Consider the following 21,251-nt stretch of genomic DNA (forward strand, 5'->3'; position numbering starts at 1 on the left):
TTCATTTTTCAACAGCACTTCTGAGAACACTGATCTTTACTATTTTATGAAAACAAGCAGTTATGAGTACTCAACTCAAGTTTAAGATGTGGGGAGAATCTAGGTTTATGGACAGAATACATCAGTATCAAGACAGTAGGAAATATAGACACTACACAAATCCTTCTTGAAAGGCTGACAATGAGAAAGGAAACTAACCTATTGCTGAAAACCTATGACAGCTTCCCATGCTAAACTTTCACTGTGATTTCCTGATGTGGATGAGAAGGACTTTTATTGTTTCAGTAACAATGGAGCTTATTTCCTTATGCCATGTAGAGGCAGGCTCTCCAACACTGTAGTGGAACTAAAGGGTTGAGGATAATATTCAAGCCTCGTTACACAGACTTCACCCGGAGGTTAAATGCCTCTTGCAATCCCAATGACTTTAAACTAATCCAAAAATCTCAAAACTTAAAGCTGGAGATTTTGAATCAAGTTAGTGAACACTTACATGCTATATATTCTACTATATACCTTATTGATCCAAAAAAGACAAATGTAAGAAAATCCTGTGGCAAAGACGGAGTGGAAATAATATCATTTCAAGTCATCTAATGGAGACCAAGAAAAAATTGACTAGTCTTTCCCACAACCATCTTTCCCTTCTCCTTGGGGCCTGAGCTTCAAAAAACATAATCCCAAACATCTCAATCTGGTTTATAAGCAGCATCTATTCCTTGGCCACTTCTAACAAGATGTTACTTGTAACACACAACTCCAATCTTTCCCAACTTGAGTGGATAGGGCATCAATCACGACAGACTCTGCTAAGTTTCCACAAATCATTGGTTTATTAGAAAGTTCCTTTCCCTCATTTTACAGCATATATATCTCTATCATACGTGATAAAGTTAAATACAATCTGTTATGCTTGTAAGTAAGGATAGGTTATCTTGTTTTTTGTTTTGTTTTTTCTAAGTTTTAAAATTACTGTTTTGGAAGTTGAAGAAAACTGCCCCCGGGAAGGCAGAGAGGCAGCGAGAGTATGGCTCAATCTACAAGCTAATGGGAAGCAGCACAAAAATGTTAATACTGTGTTCTTTTAATATTTACATGGGCTGAAAGCAAAGAAAAATGAATCCCTTCACTTTATACAGATGATTTCATTTTTCCAGTGCTAGTCATTACTTCTAGTCAGACGAGCACTGAACAGGTTAAGAGGGGGACTTAGCCAAGAGCTTTTCCAGAACTTGCTTCTCATGAACTCAACCCCTTTTTCTTTTGGAAATTTGAGAAGGCATGAAAACAAAACCTTGGCCCAGCTTAGTAATGGGGTTTCCTGTCAGTTGACAACCAATTTTAGCCGTAAGAACAGGTAGGCATGTGCCAAAGACAAAACCACTAACTACAAGAAGGAGATGGGTCCTGCAATACAGCACCTTTGGGTCAGTATGTTAACTAGGACAGAGAGCCTGGGTGAAAGATGAACAGGAGAAAGAGGGGCTGGGGGTGGTAATTTCTCTGGTCAGTGTCATGCAAGGAAAAAGGAACCTCTACTGCTGAAACTGAACTGGATAGATAGCATGGACCAATGAAACAAGAGAATTTGAAGTATCTATAAATATGCTCACCTCCCAACAGGAGGAGGAAAAAACTGTACCAACTCTATTTTCCTCTGGTTTACTTCTACTTCAGTTTCTAGCTGACCCAAAAGGCACATTAAAAAAAATTGTCAGAGGGGACTGAATACTAGGAAGGCAAATCAATGCCTGGAACAAAGTACCCAGGGAACCTGGGGATCTCCCCTGCAGACAATCACTGAATCTTACTGCTTCCAGAGAATAAAGATGTTGAATCTCTCCCTCCTTTGTGGAATTTACTTGTTTCTCTATATAAAACAACAAAGCATGCAAGGGAGATGGTCACAACTGAGCATTCCTCTGACACCTGCAGCAGACTGCTGCCCATTTTCTCAAAAATCCCAGTGCTGGGGCACTAATTACTGCAAATTACTTAACATTTTGTCCCAGAGGAAAAAAAAGTTTTTAAAAAACATTTTTATAGTTCATAACTTCAAAAAATACATGAGCTTGATAAAATATACATGCGAAGTCATTTTTGCATCTAGCAGAAAACAAATACTTTTATTTTTTTTTGTTTTCATTTTATAACCTTTAAAGTTTCTTAATTCAACTAGGGCAAACATATTTACACAAAGCCACCAGAACAAGGATCACTTAAAGAGCTGGATGTAAAAAATATTATTGCAGTATACTACAAATATGGAACCTTTTTATTATGAGCTACAAAAAGCAGCATTTATGTTTATAGAGTTCAGTGCAATTTTTACATTAAAAAATCCTATAAATTAAGAAGGAAACATAACACAACAGAAGAAAATATACCCTTCAGACACATGAGCTCCTCTCTGGGGAAGCACATGGGAGACTATGTTCCACATAGCTTCTATTCATGATAGGATCTTCTTTTCTGGGATATACGCAGGTGTCTCTTCTGGGATGAGGGATCTTGAGGACAACAGTACCAAATGTGTGACTCTGTTTCTATGGGAAATGGACAAATTGCAGCCTGAGTTGCTCTGGTTCCAGGTCAAGACTCCCTTTCTACCTCACCTAGGATAACATGTCACCAAGGGATGGTCAAGGACACTGCCCAAAAGCGGTGGAGTTTTTGCCACTGGAAAGAGAGCTTGGGCTTCCATGTGGCACTGAGAAGGCAGGACCAGACTGGGTCCATGGCAAATGCTTTGGTGACAATTAGGCCAGAGAGGAGGAAAATGTTTAAATTTATAGATGGGAAGAGCAGAGGTCAAAAAGTAGAAGAAGAGAGGAACTATCTAAATTTGACAGTTTGGAGATGTTGCTGCAGAGGGGTGGGTAGCACTTACTGGTGTTCTCCTAGCTTAGGAACACAGGACTGGAAAGACAAATAGAGGGGGGAAAATCCCTGATAGTAAACCCAAAGCAAACCTCAAAAAACCATTTCTGTAAGCCAAAACACAATTCTTTGGCTGTCAGACACTGCCCATCCCAGCTTTTACTTGCTGGTATTAAAGGCTCAACACCCCAAGGAAAGACTTATGGATTCTCTTCCCTGACCCTATCTAGGTTCCATCCCCCAACTCATGTGCCATGGCTGGGGGGGTGCTGCAGGTCCTGACCTGAGAAGATGGGGTGAAGTAATGGGTGAAGGTGGAGGGCAGTGGCAGCTGCTGCAGCAGGCCGTGGAGCAAGAAGGGTAGGGTAAAGGGCAGCATGTGGGACAGGGTGGAAAGTGAAAGGCCCAGGATGGATGGCTGAAGCAGGAATTATGTGGATGGGATGGCTGGCAAGGAAGGTGGCAGGGTGGCCAGGGATGATAGAATGAGTGAGGTGGGACAAAGAAATGGGTGTTAGATGGGGCTGGGGAATATGATGCACTTGTGCAAGAGGCTGGGGATGAGGATGGGGGTGAATGCCAATGGCAGCAGCAGCAGCTGCAGCATGATGTTGTAGGATAGCATGCTGAACAGTTGTGATGGAGGTGGCAGAGGCTGTGGCTGGCTGCTGAATGTGGATGGGCTGCAGGGCTGGTGTGGCTGGGGCTAGGGCTGCTGAAGCTGGAAAGGCCTTTACTTGCTTGGCCAGAAGCTGCTGCTGGATGTGTTGCTGCGCGGCCTGCTGGAGCTTGCTATACTTCTCCATCTCCTCAGGGGTGAATGTAATGGGTTGACTCTCCAGGGGAGCCAGTGAAGCATCCTCAGCCCCATCTGTTGATTCAATACTAGGTTCCCCACTAGGAGGCGCATAACCAGGGAAGTGCTCGAGATCTGGTGCGATAGGAAGCAAGCTGGACTCCACAGGGCCTGGGTGACTGCTGCTATCCAGGGATTCTAGGGTGTCCCCATCACTGGGGTCAGGGAGGTAGTTATGGGAGATGGTTGGATCCCCAGGGTAGCAGTCAGTATGTGCCGGGGTACCTAGTGGAGCCACAGAGTGATCAGCAGTAGCTTCTTCAGACTTTGGATCTTCTGGGGGTGGATCTGATAAGGGGCCAGCTGTTTCCTCTGAAGGGAACTGGTGCCCAAATGGGGCATCACTACTCCCTGGGGGCCCTTCTTCTGTCTCTGACTGTTCTTGCTCTTCCCCCCTTTCCAAGCCAGACTCTTCACATTTTTTGTTGTTGGGCTTTCGGGTAGCTGGGAGCTTCCCTATCAGTGGAAGCACAGGCTTATTGCCAAGAGAGGGAGGCAGCTTGGGCCCAAAATAACCTTGGGGAGGGTCCTTGAGCTTGAGCCCAGCTTTATTAGGGGTGACCAGCACCTCTTCACTCATACTGGGTTTCCTCTCCACTTTTCTGGCCTGGATTTTCTCTAGTAGCAGTCTGGCAGTAACAGAGTTCTTGTCTTCAGGGCTGCAGTCACTTTCTGACCCCCTCCCTGTGCCAGTGCTGCTGTTCTGGGAGGGTGGGCCTATCTCCTTACAGTCATCTCTACCATCATTTTTCTTCCCAGGACCTTCGCCTCGGCCTGCTCGAAAATAGTGTGGGGACTGAGAGCGATAGATCTTTGAACGAATAAAATCTCGACGGCCAGAACGCCTCTCCTCAGGGCTCTCATGACCCCATGATCCCTTCCTAGAGCCTGATCTCTGGGAAGGACTCCTGGTGCTGCGGCTGCGATCACGGCTATAGCTCCTGCTTCGCTGCCAGCTGTGAGCTGTGGTACTACGGCTTCTCCTCTTGCTCCGACTGCGACTACAACTGCTGCTTCGGCTCCGGCCTCGGGATCTTGAGCGCTCCCTGGTATGACTCCTAGATCGGCTTCGGGACTGGCTGCAACTGAGGCTATAGTCATCATCAGATGATGAGTATTTGTGTCGTTTAGATCGGTGCTTGGAGCTGGCATAGTCTGAATCATCTGAGTCATGTGAGCGCTTAGAGTGCCTTCTTGATCGGTCACTATAGTCACTATAGCTGTCATCAGAGTAACTATGCTTTCTACTGTAGCAGCTTTGGTCTGAAGAACCATCTGAGCTACTTGAGTAAGAACGCCGGGAAGAGCGATGTGAGGAATGGCGCCGGCCAGACCGGGAGCGGCTTCGGGAATGCTCACTGCCAGTGTCTTCCTCCTCCTCCTCCTCTTCTTCCTCCTCCTCCTCTTCACTGTACTGGGATGGAGACTTCTGGTGGAGCCGACGTGATGAAGCATCATCACTATCCTCCTCTCCACTACTGGGTCGGCTCCGATGGCTAGACCGGCTATTCTGTTTGGTGCCAGCCCTTCGTTGACAGGATGAAATCGGAGGTTCACCTTTGTGTTTCCTTCCACCATGGTCTTGGGAACTGCTACCACCTCCACCTTCTTCCTTCTTGCCACTGCTCCCTTCTTCAGCAGGGAGGGATTTCCGCTGGGAGTCATCTTGGGCTCGTCGTCTTCTTCTGGGTGGTGCAGGACTGCCACTCCCAGGGGGTTCTGGTTTGGGTCCTCGTTCAGAATCTGCTGGGGCTGATGACTTATTCTTCTTTCGCTTCCGTTTCTTGCGCTTCTTAGACTTCTCCCCAGACTCTGCCTTACAGCTTTTCTCTTCTGTATCAGCCTTGTGTTTTCGTTTGTGTTTGCTGGACTTTTTGTGTTTCTTTTTCTTCTTGTGTCGGTGGGACTTCCCAGATCGTTCTTTCTTGCTAGGAAGGCTTCGCCCTGTGTCTTCAGTCTCTGACCCATGACTACCTCCAGCCTCTTGCTTGTTACAGGCAGACCCTGAAGCGGGTGCATCCATTCTGCCTTCTGAGGAATGTAGTACATTCTCTTCCTCTTCGTGGCTTTTATTAGGCTCACTATGATCAAGGAGATAATCCTTTGAGGAACTTCCTTTATCTTTTGGTTTTTCTGTCCCTTTAGCTCTGGCATCCTTGTTCCTTGAAAGTTTAAAGTCAAAGTATAAAGGGTTACAACTGTACGAAATGGAGGGCTCTGCCTTGGTGAAAACTAAGAGTTCTGATGGCCACTGGAGGGCAGTGCTCTCATCTTTGCTCAAAACTGGGAAGAAGGGGCCAGTAGGATGTTTGGGACCTTCCTGGTTTGCTTTTCCTGCTGAGGTGGGCTGAGAGGTTTCTTTAGAAAGATGAGACTCACACATTTGGATTTCTGAAGTCTTCTGACACTGACTTTCTAAACTGGGCTCAGTTACATCCCTTCCCGAGGCCTTCTTTATCTCAGTTTTGTTTCCAGGTTCTGAGGGCTCAGACACAGTGTTTTCCTTCTGCTGCTCAGAAACTTCACTAACTGTCTTTTCTGCTCCTTGGCTTGCTGCTGCCTTAGCACAGCCTTTAGGCTTAGGAGAACTGCTTTTTTTGCTCTCTGGGGCATTCTTAGTATGTGCACAATTATCACCTTCCATTTGTTCACTGGCTCTCATAAAAAGTAAAAAGGGGAAATTAGGTTTTACTTTACAATGTGCTGGGGGGATGTAGTGGTAATACTCTGGCTCTGTAACTCCAGTTGCTTCTTCTCGCTTCATCCTTTTTAACTTAGATAATGTTGAGGCAAGGGATCCTCCATCCTGAGGCTCTTCATCTTCTTTTTTACCATCAAGATTACCACTACCATCACCATCTCCCACCTTCTGCAGTCCTTGTTCAGAACTTTTGTCATCAGGTTTTGTTCCATCTTCAGAGGTCCCCTCCTCTGCATGATCTTTGAAAACTGATGCTATTGATTCAAGTTTGACAGGAGCCTTCTTGGCAAAGGAAAATGATACTCCCAATTTTTGCAGTGGGGTCCCCAGATTATTCTTAATGCCAAAGCTGATGCCTTGGGAGGCTAACCCAGAAGCCTGTGCCGGTCCAGTAGTGTTAGTGATTTGTACTGCAGTGAAGGGGCCTCCTTTATCTGTTGAGAATTCAGATCCAAGGCCACAAGTGGTAGTGGCACCCGTGCCACTGTTTGTAGTTGATTCATCCTTATCCTCATCTCCACCTTCTTCATCTACTGCCACTGTGGTTGGTCTGAACATGGGACCACTTCCAGGTGCACTACATAATGGTTTAGAAAAGTAAAACAAACAAAAAACAGGTTTAGGGGTACATTTCACCTATCTTATTAAATACTCATTATTCAGCAGTGGAATGCTCCCTCCCATCCCCCAGTGCTTAAAACTGAATCCTGGGCCTTGGCCATGCTAGACAATTGCTTTGACATTAGCTACACTCTCAAGTAAAGAACCCAACTTTATGTCCTATCATTCCTCATGGGTAGGTGTCAGGCATTGAATGGTGGCCCTTCCCAAGCCCTATACTAACAAACAAAACTTGCTCAGTGGAAGTTAGGCAATGTTTCATTTAATTAACCTACCAAGCTAAATTCCTAGGGTCCACAGGTTAATGTTGTTACTTGCTTGCTTTTTCTTTTCTTTTCTTTCTTTCTTTCCCTCCCTTTCTTCGTTCCTTCCTTCTCCTGCCTCCCTCCCCCCTTCCTGTCTGTCTGTGTCAGTCTGTCTGTCCTAGGGCTTGAATTCAGGGCCTGGGAACTGTCCCTGAGCTCTTTTGCTCAAGGCTAGTGCTCTACCACTTGAGCCACAGCCCCACTTCCAGTTTTTGAATTGTTAATTGAAGATAAAGAGTCTCAGAGACTTTTCTGCCTGGGTTGGCCTTGAACCACAATCCTCAGATCTCAGCCTCCTGAGTAGTTAGGATTACAGGCATAAGCCACCACCCTGTTATTGCTCCTTAAGCTGCTTTTTAAGTTGCCTAAACGACTTTAGCAAGGCTTAGCTCACAAATCAAACATTTTCCATTGCCACCATCTCATATAGTCTACTTCCACTTGTTAAGTTTCATTTTATACTGTATCATTCTTCCATTGGTATGCTATCAGATATATGTCTATATAGTCACATCTATATAATCTTCACAAAGACTATTTCATTTAGCTAAATTAAAACATCTAATTTTCCTCTATGTATTACTTTTTTTTTTTTTTTTTTTTTTGTCGGTCGTGGGGCTTGAACTCTGGGCCTGGGCGCTGTCCCTCAGCTCTTCAGCTCAAGGCGAGCACTCTACCACTTGAGCTACAGCGCCACTTCCGGTTTTCTGGTTATTTATTGGAGATAGGAGTCTCATGGTCTCTCCTGCCCGGGCTGGCTTTGAACCGCAATCCTCAGATCTCAGCCTCCTGAGTAGCTAGGATTACAGGCGTGAGCCACCAGCGCCCGGCACATTTTAATTTCTTTAAAAAGTATACATTCTAAATTAAACATAATCCAGAAACCTCTATTAAGCTACTCTATGGCAGTTTGTAACTAATAAAACTGTTTTAGAAACCAGACTGTTGCCTATCTCTTGGGCACTATGTCAAAACATTTGCTTTGTTTTTGTGATAGAGTCCTTTTCCCTGAGCCATACGAGATGTTTCTGACCTCCATCAACAACTACACCATTAAAAAAAAAAAAAAATCAACAACGAAACAAAACTAAACACTTTTATATATTCATATATGGTGTTTATACTTAAAACTCCCTCTCTGTCTTCCACTATCCGCTAAAGTTTAACTTGTAGAGTAGGTAGAGTTTAACAACAACAACAAAAAAGATCATTTGTAACAATACAAAGTACTCTTTCTCCAATGGGCAGTAACATGGATATACTGGACAAAGGGATGATTCATGTAAGACAACTCAAGATTTCATTATGCTACTTAGAATGGCACACAATTCAAAACTAGTAAATTCTTTTTTTTTTTTTTTTGGGGGGAGGTGGTCTGGTCGTGGGGCCTGAACTCTGGGCCTGGGCGCTGTCCCTCAGCTCTTCAGCTCAAGGCTAGCGCTCTACCACTTGAGCCACAGCGCTACTTCCGGCTTTTTTCTTTTTTGCTTATGTGGTGCTGAGGAATCGAACCCAGAGCCTCAGGCATGCAAGGCAAGCACTCTACCACTGAGCCACCTTCCCAGCCCACTTGTAAATTCTTTATTTCTGGAATTTTCCTTTTAATATTTTTAGACTAATGGTTAAACTGAAACAGAAACCACAGGGACTATTAGTTTCTGGAAAGGCAGAACAATGACCATAATCCTTTCAGCTTTGACACTGGGAACACTGAAGAGCCTTAATGCCAGTTATAAACTGCCTATCTTGCCTGAAAATTTCAGTGTGTATGGGTATCCCTTGAGTATCAAACTCAAGAATGAAATAAATGTAGATACTCATTTGAATAAAGCTTCTGTTAATTGACTCTTATCTCCTAACTCTTCTTAATTCTGAAACCCAAATCATTCCAATCTATATCTTGCTATATGAGCTGCTGCGTTTGGCAAATGGGCACTCAACAGACTGGATAGATGTTTACAGTATGTTATGAAACCTACCCCAAAGAAACGAATAAGTAAAACTCCTAAACACAAAACTCTTAAATTGAACAAAAAGGAGATTCATTTTGATCTTTTACTTTATTTTTGTCTTGTTACGGTAGTATCGTGGACTCACACACTAGTTCTAAGATGAAGAAATACTGGATGATGGATCTAAACCTTTTATTTGAGATTAAAGTAGTCATTTTTTTTTTTTTTCAGTGCTAGGTATAGAACTCCAGAAACTAAGCAAGTCGTCTACTACCACTAAGCCTACACCCTTAGCCCTACTTGGTAATCTTTTAATTATTCACTTATAAAACTGAGAACTGAAACTTACCAGTGAAGAAAAACACTTATTAGAATATGAACTAGAAAAATGGCCTAGTCTTGCTCAAACTAGGGCCTCGGGGTTGTCCTTGCTCAATGCTGGCATTCTACCACTTAAGCCACAGCTCTACGTGTATGTGTGTGTGTGTCCTTGCTCAATATTGGCATTCTACCACTTAAGCCACAGCTGTGTGTGTGTGTGTGTGTGTTCGTTCTGGCAGAGGCTGGTTTCTAACTATGCTCCTCAGATCTCAGCCTCCTGAGTAGCTAGGATAACAAATATGACACACCAGTTCCTGACACCTCAGAAGAAAAAATTTTTTTTGACCAGTCTTGGGGGCTTGAACTCAAGACATGAACACTGTCCCTGAGCTTCTTTTGCTCAAGGCTAGCACTCTACCACTTGAGCCATTGTGCCACTTCCAGCTTTTTCTATTTATGTGGTAATGAGGAATTGAACCCAGGGCTTCATGCATACTAGGCAAGCACTCGACCACTAAGCCACATTCCCAGCCCTTAGCAATTTTTTTTAAAGCCACAATCATAGTCTTTCTGTCTAGTCTCTCCCTCTTCACCTCTATCCCCCGCCCCCCCTCCTTTCCTTTCTCTCTTTCTCTCAGATAGGGCCTAGCTATGTAGCCTAGGCTGGCTTTGAAGTCTCCATCCTCCTGAGTGCTGAGATTACAGGTATGCCACTTATACATGTCTTCATAGTTTCTCTTTGTACTAAATCTAGTGTCCTCTTGGGTCTTGGTGGCCACTGAAAAACCAGGAACCTCACTTTTTTTTTTCCTTTCTGATTGAAGCACATATCACATAAAACTTGTAGTGAGCTTCAAAGGCGCAAAGATTTAGTGCCTTAGGTTAGGTAAATTTGTCTAAGACTAAATATCAGTTAAAAATGTGGTAATCAGAGCCGGGCGCTGGTGGCTCACGCCTGTAATCCTAGCTACTCAGGAGGCTGAGATCTGAGGATCGCGGTTCAAAGCCAGCCCGGGCAGGAGAGACTGTGAGACTCCTATCTCCAATAAACCACCAGAAAACCGGAAGTGGCGCTGTAGCTCAAGTGGTAGAGCGCTCGTCTTGAGCTGAAGAGCTGAGGGACAGCACCCAGGCCCAGAGTTCAAGCCCCACGACCGACAAAAAAAAAAAAAAAAAAAAAAAAGTGGTAATCAGTAATAACTATGAAAGAACATTAAGAACATTCAAGAAGGCAGGAAACTATGAGAAATAAATGGATAGAATTTGGTTTTAGAGTATTTAGTACTAAGTGTATAGTGTATAACCCAGAACTTTCTGGATAGAATACTGCACTTTTCTACAAATGAAGTGTTAGAGAGTAGTGACATAACATCTTTCTTGCTTTTTTTTTTTTTTTAAATGCCAGGCTTTAACTGAGAGCCTTTGAATCTCAACTCAGTTTTTTTTTCTGTTCATTTTTGGCACTTTACCAACTGAGCCATGCCTCAACTTCTAGTTTTTTTGTTAACTGGAGATAAAGAGCTTCTCAGATTTATCTGCCTGGACTGGTTGGAACTATGATTCTCAAATAGACATCAACTTCTTGAGAAGCTAGTAGTATAGGTAAACACTGGCAGGCCAGTTGTGATATGATTTTTTAATCTTGTCTGATATACTAGGTATTCTTTTTTTTTTTTTTTGGGTCCGGTCGTGGGGCTTAAACTCTGGGCCTGGGCTCTATCCCTTAGCTCTTCAACTCAAGGCTAGCGCTCTACCACTTGAGCCACAGCGCCACTTCTGGCTTTTTTCTTTTTGGTTATGTGGTGCTGAGGAATCGAACCCAGGGCCTCATGCATGCAAGGCAAGCGCTCTACCACTGAGCCACCTTCCTAGCCCCTATGCTAGGTATTCTTTTGAATACTTTTTTTTTTGTTGGTTGTGGGGCTTGAACTCAGGGCCTGGGCTTTTTTGCTCAAAGCTAGCATTCTACCACTTGAGCCATAGCTCCATTTCTGGTTTCTAGTGGCTAATGAAAGATAAGGAGTTTTATGGACTTTTCTATCCAGCCTGGTTCTGAATCATGACCCCTAGATCTGTTTCCAGATTAGCTAGGATTATATGCATGAGCCACCAATGCCCAGCTTTGAGTACTTCTGATATAATAACTCAGTCACTTTTTATGACAACTATAAGTAAATCTTTATTAGTCTTTTTTTTTTCCCTGTTGATTGTGAGACTTGAACTATGGGCTGTATACTGTCCCTCAGCAGTTCAGCTCAAGGCAAGGGCTCTACCACTTGAGCCACAGCGCCACTTTCAGTTTCCTGGTGTTTTATTGGAAATAAGAGTCTCACGGGCTTTCCTGCTTAGGCTGGCTTTGAACTGTGATCCTCAGATTAGCATCCTGAGCAGCTAGGATTACAGGCCTGAGCCACCGGCGCCTGGCCCTTATTAGTCTTTTTTTTTTTTAAATCAGTCATGAGACCTGAACTCTGGGCCTGGGCACTGTCCCTCAGCTCTTCAGCTCAAGGCTAGCACTCTACCACTTGAGCTACAGCACCACTTCTGGCTTTTTCTGTTTATGTGGTGCTGAGGAATCAAACCCAGGGCCTCATGCATGTGATGCAAGTACTCTACCACTGAGCCACCTTCCCAGATCCTCTTACTATTCTTATAGATAAGGAAACTAAGGTAGAGGCTTACCTGTAATTTGACCATGTCACCTAGACATGTCCTCAAAGGGCACACAACAGTATCTTATATTCCAAATATGAATATACTTTTAGTTTGAAAGAAGAATCTACTAAAAGACTGAATGGTAGGTCTTATACTAACAAATCATGCCTCTAGACCTTGTGCATTCTAAGTTAAGGTCTTGCTAAGTTTGTGTAGGCTGACCTACAATTCAAAATTCTCAATGCCTCTGCTTCCTGAATAGCTAGAATTACAGGTGAGTGTTACCACATGCAGCTTAAAAATTTTAAGGCTTAAAAATATATTAAGACTTATGTTTTTAAACCTCAATTTAAATGTTAAATCATCATCTTAAATCTAAGCATTATAATTATCTTTAGAACACCCTAGAAGAAACTTTCCTTACCATTCAGCTTGTTTTCTCTGCTCTGCCAACTCATGGAGCCGCCGAAGGGCTTTTTCTTGTTTCTTTTCATCTTTGCGAGATCTTGAAGAAACATTTCGGGCAAACTCCCTCTGCTTGAGATCTTTTAATCTCTGGGTAACGGAAAGAAAGGAAAACAGGGTAGGTGATTTAGATTATCTTGGGGATTTTAAAGACAAAGCCTTTAAACTATTTACTCTCAACCAATGGTTATGGTACTAGTGTAGAACACATTATCATACTCTCTTATGGTAACTGAAAACACAATGGCTAATTACTCTGGGTACACACGTGTAATATCTGCATTTCTAATTAGGACAGAAGTCATCTGCCTTATTGGACAAAATAAAATGTTTTCAGAAGCAAAAAGCAAATTTTAGAACATTGGGAAGAAAGAAAAGGGACTATTTAATCACCTGTTCTTCCAAGATGCAAAACTAGACAAACAGAGCATGAGATAAATTGTAGTAACACAGGCCAAAGAGAACAGAAAGGGGTTAGGCTAGCACAGAAAATTATTTGCAATGTAAGATCTTAAAAAGCAATGTACAGCTTTCATGGGGGAGGTTATATAAATCAAAACAAGTAGACAACATACTTTCATTTTACCATAAAAGGTGTTGTTTCTTTTCAGCATGTTTCCTGTCATATTTAACAAACCCTAGAGGTCTTCCAATACTAGCACATTCAGAGTTCATCAGTTTGACCACTTTCATCTGGTCAGTCTACCGAAATTAGAGTACAATATTAATAGCTTTTATTCCTTCATGGTTCTGAGAGAAATACCCAGAGGATAAAGAGGGAAAATAGAGATAAAGCTGAAGATTTGAAAATTCAGATAATAGGTCTTTTATTCTCAAAAGCTACTGTATACGTTTCCTTAAGATAAAAGAAACAATCAAAAAAAGAACAGTGCCAGAATACACTGGTGACAAAGTCCAGACATACCTATCTGCAATGAAGACAGGATTAAAATTATTTAACACAATAGGTAATATTAAAAAAAAACACACACACATTAGTTTATGTTTTTACATCAGCTTGGGAAAAGGACTTTGACCCAATATAAAGTGGACATTGCTTTGTAAAAAGGTATGATGTTCAACAGACAGAGGAATTTTTGTACCTAATATTTATGAAGCCTGTTTTGAAACTCTTTTGAATTGGGAAGGGGAAAGAAAGGGTAGAAAGACACACGCACGCACACACAAAAAAAAGAGATACAGCTAAAGACACTAGTAGAAAAACTCACTCTTGTGATCAGGGCTTCCAAATTAGAAGGATTTGCTTTCAATACATCAGCTGAAAATGTCATATCACAAAGGAAAAAAAGTAAAAAATAAAACAAGAATGGAAGAGAAAAAAAATAAAGCAAGCATTACTACATAAGCTCTCTTAGTGAATCTGCAAACTATTATACTGAACAATCAAGGACAAAGCCATCAACTTTAAAAGTGCTGGGAGAAGGGAAGCACATCTGTGTACACACAGACTGACACACTGCTACCTAGGTATGTGAAACCATTCCTATTGCTTATTAATAAAAATGACTACATAAGTTTGGAAAGGACTGCTGCTGTCTAAAAGCAGTTAGCCTTGTATTCACTTATCTTTGTTTTAGGGAAATTCAAGTAACCAACAGCTGGTTAAATTGTTACTGAGACAGGCTGCTCTCACAGTAGACTATAAAAAGACTTCAAACAGAGAACTATTCTAAGTAAATATGATCTATTTTTCTTCTTCCAAAAGAAATAGGGGAGAAAGAGTCTCCATCGTGCCTATATTATTACTTTAAGGCTATCAACCTAGATTTTTCTTCTCTTTACAATAAGCTCTTTACTCAAAATTTAAATAGAATGTGTTTTTCTTATATATGCCATCTTCTTTCTAGTCCTTCATTAGTTTCCCCACGCTTAATCATCTCCTTCCTTTTTATAAATATTTCATCTTATTTAGGAAGCAGTTATGTTTTATATATATTTTGTATGCTAGCACTGGGGCTTGAACTCAGGGTATGGGCACTGTCTCTGAGCTTTTTTTCTCAAAGCTGCCACTGTACCACTTGAGCCACAGCTCCATTTCTGGCCTTTTTGTCTGGAAGAGGACTCTCTGACATTCCTGCCCAAGCTGGATTTGAACCATGATCCTCAGATCTCAGTTTCCTGAGTAGCTAGGTTATAGATATGAGCCACTGGCACCTGTATAAGGAGGCATTTATTGAACAATAGGACATTTTGTCCCAAAGAATGTTCTTCCACCAATGTCTAGAGCCTCCAGAATGATTTCCAATCATTTAGCAGCTACTTGAAAGAATCCTTGAAGTAGAACTGTGTTCAACTTATTTTGAAAGATACCCTACCACTTCAGGCTAGCATATATGTGCGCACACATGTGTATGTAATGTAGAGGGATAGAAGACAAATGAGATGATGCTAATACACCGAAATTATAAATCTTGGTACTTTATGAAGTATAGCACATGCTCTCTCTCCCTCTCCCTTTCTCTCCCTTTTTCTCCCTCCTCCCGCCCCCCCACTCTGTCTCACACACACACACTTTGTTTTGCTTGACTGAGCTTGAACCCAGGGCTAGCTATGTTCTTGATAGGCAGGTGCTTTAAAAAAATTTTTTTTTAGGTGCTTTAATGTTTGGGCCACAGTTTTCTGCTCTGTGTTTTTTGTTGTTGTTTTATTTTTTGAGAGTCCTGAGAACTTTTTTGTCTAAGCTGTTCTGGATCACAACCCCCTATTTATGCTTCCTGACATATCTAGGATGACAGGAGTGTATCACTGTATCTGGACTTGCCTGGACTATTATATTCCCAATGTCAGACTCCCACACAGCTGGTACGATAGACATATACCACTATGCACAGCGTTTTTTTTGTTTTTGTTTTGTTGGTCATGGGGCTTGAACTCTGGGCCTGGACACTATTCTCAGGTCTTCAGTTCAAGGCAAGCACTCTACCACTTGAGCCACAGCGCCACTTCCAGTTTTCTGAGTGGTTGATTAGAGATAAAGAGTCTCATGGACTTTCCTGCCTGGGCTAGCTTTGAACTGTGATCCTCAGATCTCAGCCTCCTGAATAGCTAGGATTAGAGGTGTGAGCCACCGGCTCCCGGCTATGCACAGCTTTTTATTGGCTGAGGTGAGATTTCTTCAAATTTTTGCCTGAGCTGGCTTCCTTGGCCCCTAGGAGCTAGAATTATAGGAGTGAGCCATCACTGCCTGGCTCCATATCATCTTTACAAACTTGAGTCAAACCTATACTCTCAAAGGTAGAAACGAGAAACTCAAAATTTTAGCTTCAACTTGAGACAGGGCTCAGCAAACTCTCAAACCACTATGTACATTTGTGGTCTTGCTCATGTGATAGCATTCTGGTAATAAAAATGGCAAGACATGATTTAGCTTCTATTTTTCCTTTACCTAACTTAAAGACTTTCCTTCCAATTCAAAAGCAAACTAAATCCTCCTCACAAAATCTCTCCTGATCCTTCGTAAGGCATATCTTTTTCTGAACTGCCAGTACTTTTGCCATAGTTCTTATCTAGCAGCAGTCATATTCTGTTCTCTGATTACAGTTAGTAATCAATTTTGTCTTTCAGAAAGGCAGTATGTATAAGCTTCATAGTCTAAAGGACCTATGTTTAAATCACAGTTAAATCACTATGTGATTTTTATCCATCACAGCTTCAGTTCCCTCAGTGTAAAAACAGGGCTATTAGTGGATTTATGATACTAATGTCAAAATAAATGTAAATCACTTAGTAAGTCACAACTGTTCAATACTCTTTTCCTTTAAGTTTATCTTTATAATCAAACCCCCAAAACATGAAATAGAGCAAAGTCTACAGAAGAGATCTACTTAATAATTTGGTTTAAATAGTAGATCTTTTGGGCTGGGAAGGTGGCTCAGTGGTAGAGCGCTTGCCTTGCATGCCTGAGGCCCTGGGTTCGATTCCTCAGCACCACATAAGCAAAAAATAAAAAGCCGGAAGTGGCACTGTGGCTCAAGTGGTAGAGTGCTAGCCTTGAGCTGAAGAGCTGAGGGACAGTGCCCAGGCCCAGAGTTCAGACCCCACGACCGGACCCAAAAAAAAAAAAAAAAAAAAAAAATAGTAGATCTTTTGATTTTTTTCCCCAAATAAAAATTTCTAATATTTGTAGGAAAGGCTAATACAAAATATTTGCACATCTCTAATAGGGACATATTTTAAGCAATATGTATGTATTCCAGCTATTATTCAGAGAGCAAAAGAGCCTCTTATTTGCAGAAACAACAAGTCTAAAAATGTATACCCCGGGGCTGGGGGTTTAGCCCAGCGGAAGGGCACCTGCCCAGCGCGCGCCAGGCCCTGGGTTCAGTCCTTACCCCGGGGGGGAAAAATGTATATCCCGTGTTCCTAGATAAAACTAAGTAAAATGACAAGATAGATACTGATCAGAAACTTAATTCCCTATATGCAAAAAGTAATTTTTTTGGGAGATGATAGGGATTGAACTCAGGGCCTGGAGCAAATTGAGCACGACCTCTACTACTATCTGAGCTACATTCCCAACCTAAAAACTAATTTTTATAAAGGTACAAGGACCTAGCCAGTATTTCAAAACTGCCTATTTCATTCAACAGGTAGCAGTCCTGGCTCATTTGCCACTGGAATGTTCATATGAAATTCTGTACACTGTATTCAATTCGTTCTCTGAAACTCTTAGAAAAGGACAGCTTCAGATAACTTCTTTAAGTAAAAATAAAAGGCCAGCATGATTGTTTATCAGAGAAGAATCAGAAAACAGAAAAAGGAAAGAAGAGGGTAAAAAGATGCCAAAAACTAGCCAGGCATTGGTGCCTCATGTCTGTAGTCCTAGATACTCAGGAGACAGATCTGAGGCTCACAGTTCAAAGCCAGCCAGGGCAGGAAAGTCCGTTAGACTCTTATCTCCAATTAACCACTAGAAAACTGGAAGTGGAGCTGTGGCTCAAAGTGGTAGAGTGCTAGCCTAGCACTGAAGGAGTTCAAGGATAGTACCTAGGCTCTGAGTTCAAGTCCCACAACCACCATCACCAACAACAAAAAGTATACATTTGTGGTATAAGAATGACACTTTCTACTGCTCCTCAAGGTAGCTAAGTTCTTCCTTAAACTTTCTAAATGTCTAACAGAGAGGAAAAACCTTAACAAATGATGAAGTACTTGAAGAATCAACCAAATTAATTGGGGCTCCTCTGGGTTGGTTAAAGATAACACAGCTTAGCAGAGAGAGAGAGAGTGGCTCACTCCTGTAATCCTAGCTACTCAAGAAGGTGAGATCTGAGGATCGTCACTCTAAGCCAGCCTGGCCAGAAAAGTCCCCCAGAGACTCTTATCTCCAATTAACCACCCCAAAACCGGAAGTGTACTGTGACTCAAGTTGCAGAGTGCTAGCCTTGAGCACAAAGAAGCTCAAGGTCAAGTGCCCAGGCCCTTGAGTTCAAGCTCTACAACCAACCAAAAAAAAAAAAAAAGAAGAAGAAAAGAAAAGAAAAGAGAAGGAAAAGAAACACAGCTTAAGGGCTGATGCTGTAGCTTAACAGAAAAGTGTTTGCCCATAAAAACAGAACAAAAATTCCACAGCTTACAGAGAGTTATCAGGCTGGCAGACAAATATCTTAACTCTGGACACTAATTTCTACTTGACTAGCTGAACAAATTATGCTAAAAAAATAGAAAATGGAAAATCTTAATGTAGCAATAGCAAACATGTAGAAAAGGATCACCAAGCAGTCATGTATTCTTGTTTAATTGCGGACTTCATGAGCACAAGCATGCTGTCTCCTAAAATGTCTACCTTAGTAGTTACTAAAGTTACTAAAGTAACTTTCTACTGTCTACTAAATGTAATGTCTATGTAAATTCTAATGTCTACTAAAGTTAACATTCAGGCTCTGTAGCAGATAATTAAATTTATTTTTTATGCTGGTCTGAGCATTAAACTCAGGGCTTGGGCACTGTCCCTGAGTTTTTGTGCTCAATGTGTTCTACTACTTTGAGCCACAGCTCCATTCTGGCTTTTTAGTGGTTAATTGGTGATAAGAGTCCCATTATTGGACTTTCCTGCCTGGGCTGGCTTTGAACTTTGATTCTCAGATCTCAGCTTCCTGAATACCTTGGGTTATAGGCGTGAGCCATCAGTGCCTAGCACAGATTAAATTACTTTACACTATATGGCTTTTTTTTTGACAATGTTAGTGGATTAATAACAAGTAGAACCATTATTACAGTATTATTATGTTTAAGCTGGGAATTAAAGTGTAAGAATACTCTGTCCATAGTTTTTTCTTTTCTTCTTCTTCTTTTGTTGGTTTATGGGGCTTGAACCCTGGGCCTGGGCACTGTCCCTCAACTCTTCAGCTAACTTGAGCCACAGTGCCACTTCCGGTTTTCTGGTGGCTTATTGGAGATAAGAGTCTCACAGACTTTCCTGCCCGGGCTGGCTTTGAACCTTTATTCTCAGATCTCAGCCTCCTGAGTAGCTAGGATTACAGGCTTGAGCTACCGGCACCTGGCTTTCAAATTTATTTTCTAATGGAAAAAACAAAAAACAAAAAACGATTCCCATGCAAAGGAAATTTTAGACATCAAAAAACAAGTACTTACTACCACTAAGACAATTTTCATTCCTTAACAATACACATTACTAAAAGAATTTCATCTTCTACTAACTTAGATTTCCTTCACTATTATCATCTTGACTATAATCTTCCTTCCTTGAATAGTTAAATGTGAGGTTTTCTTCAGTTTCCTAGCCTTTTCTTTCAATCACCAAGTGGTGATGTGTGAGACGATCTTATCTCACTAAACTGATACCTATTACCACTAAAATAATTATGTTCTATATTTACTCAGTTCTCAAGAAAAACACCTGATTTTATCTTCTTAGACTCAAAGTAGTTCTCTTTTTCTAATCAGATTAATGACAGCACTCATCCAGAACCAAGACTGAATTTCCCTAATATGCAATGTTCATACATGGCATAAACAGATGCTCAATAAACATTTACTACACTGGTTTTATTTTTTTAAATGAGATGTAGGGAGAACACATGCACTTTTACATAGTACTTCTTGTTTATGAAGACACAGGATGAATAAAGAAAGGGTTGTTGGCCTCTTTTTCTGCTTACACATCATCTGCCCTTCTTCAAACTGCAATCTCATCTTTCATATCAACAATCCTAAATACCCCAAAATCCATGGCCTCTTCAGCCCAGTTTTTTCTTTGTTTTGTGCCTTTCCTGGGATTTGAGCTCAGGACATGGATGGGGTCCCAGAGCAAAAGCTGGTATTTGACCACAGCTCCACCTCTGGATCTTTTTTGGGTTGCTAAATAGAGATTAAGTGTTTCACAGACTTTCTTCCCAAGGTGGCTTCAAACCTTGATCCCCAGTCTCCTAAGTAGCTAGGAATTCAGATGTGAGCCACCAGCATCCAACAGCTTATGGGTTTTTGCTCTCTTTTTCTCTCTCAGTAATCTCTCAGAAGTAATCACATTGTAGCTATTGCTTGGACACCTGATTCAAGTCCGCAATGTCTGATGCTAATCTTGCACATCACCACTTGGTGATTGGGAGAAAAGGCCAGAAAGGAATGCAGAAAGTATCACATTTAACTACTCAGGGAAGGAAGATTATAGTCAAGATTATAATAGTGAAGGAAATCTTAGTAGACAAAAGATAAAATTCTTTTAGTAATGTGTATCAATAAGGAATGAAAATTTCATTTGGAAAGAGTACCTAGAATAATACTAATACCAATTACTATGGAACAATGAGAAAGAAAGAAAAACAAATTCTTTATGGTAAGAACAATATTAATTACAGTCATGCAGGAAAATACTTACCATCTATTATTACCTTTTACTTTGCAACAGACTATTAATGTAATTAGGTAGATATTAAGTAAGTTTGTCACATAATTACTGTGTAATATTTGTTTTGCTATGTTGACAAATTCAGCAAAATGTCTTAGAAATATGGTATTTAAAAAAATAGCTGCCTATTTTAAGGTATTTTCATATATATGTTTAAAAATATCCAAACACACACACATGCACGCACACACACGTGTGCTCATTCATATACATACATGTATATATTCATTCATATATATTCATTTCTACTACCATAAAAATTTAACATGGACAAGTTTTAAGATAACTTGAGATAATTTTATATTGTAACATCCATTTAAAGTGTCCAGCTTAGGGGATTTTGAAGCAATCATCCACCAACTTTTATTTAGACTGCTTTATCCTTTCAGACTAAAATAGAACATAGGGCCTAATCTTAGAATCTCTGTAGTACATCACTGTGATAAATTTAAGTTTATGGGGCAGAGAACAAGTTTAAATGGAAGAATGTGAATAAAGTAAAATAATTTTTATTTATGTTAGGATTACATGCTGAATTGAAAAACAATTCAAATTACATAAAAGAATTTCTGGTGTACTTGCAACATTCTCCTCAAGGGTCTATTTA

The 21,251-nt window shown here is 41.2% G+C and overlaps 1 protein-coding gene across 3 annotated transcripts in view; it reads right to left on the reverse strand.

Annotated features, from left to right (window-relative positions):
• Positions 1 to 794: 794 nt before the first annotated feature.
• Gpatch8 (G-patch domain containing 8) overlaps positions 795 to 21,251 on the reverse strand; it is an 85,197-nt gene continuing 64,740 nt past the window's right edge. For all 3 annotated transcript variants that reach the window (XM_070027868.1, XM_070027869.1, XM_070027870.1), the window contains 2 exons: positions 12,716 to 12,846; positions 795 to 7,014 (listed from right to left, as the gene is read on the reverse strand). In XM_070027868.1, the coding sequence (XP_069883969.1) occupies positions 3,126 to 7,014; positions 12,716 to 12,846 (4,020 nt within the window). In that variant the 3' untranslated portion in view covers positions 795 to 3,125. The remainder of the gene's footprint in view (positions 7,015 to 12,715; positions 12,847 to 21,251) is intronic.

Source organism: Dipodomys merriami, unplaced genomic scaffold (assembly GCF_024711535.1).
Source record: "Dipodomys merriami isolate MVZ:Mamm:240054 unplaced genomic scaffold, mDipMer1.0.p SCAF_19, whole genome shotgun sequence".
NCBI lineage: Eukaryota > Metazoa > Chordata > Mammalia > Rodentia > Heteromyidae > Dipodomys > Dipodomys merriami.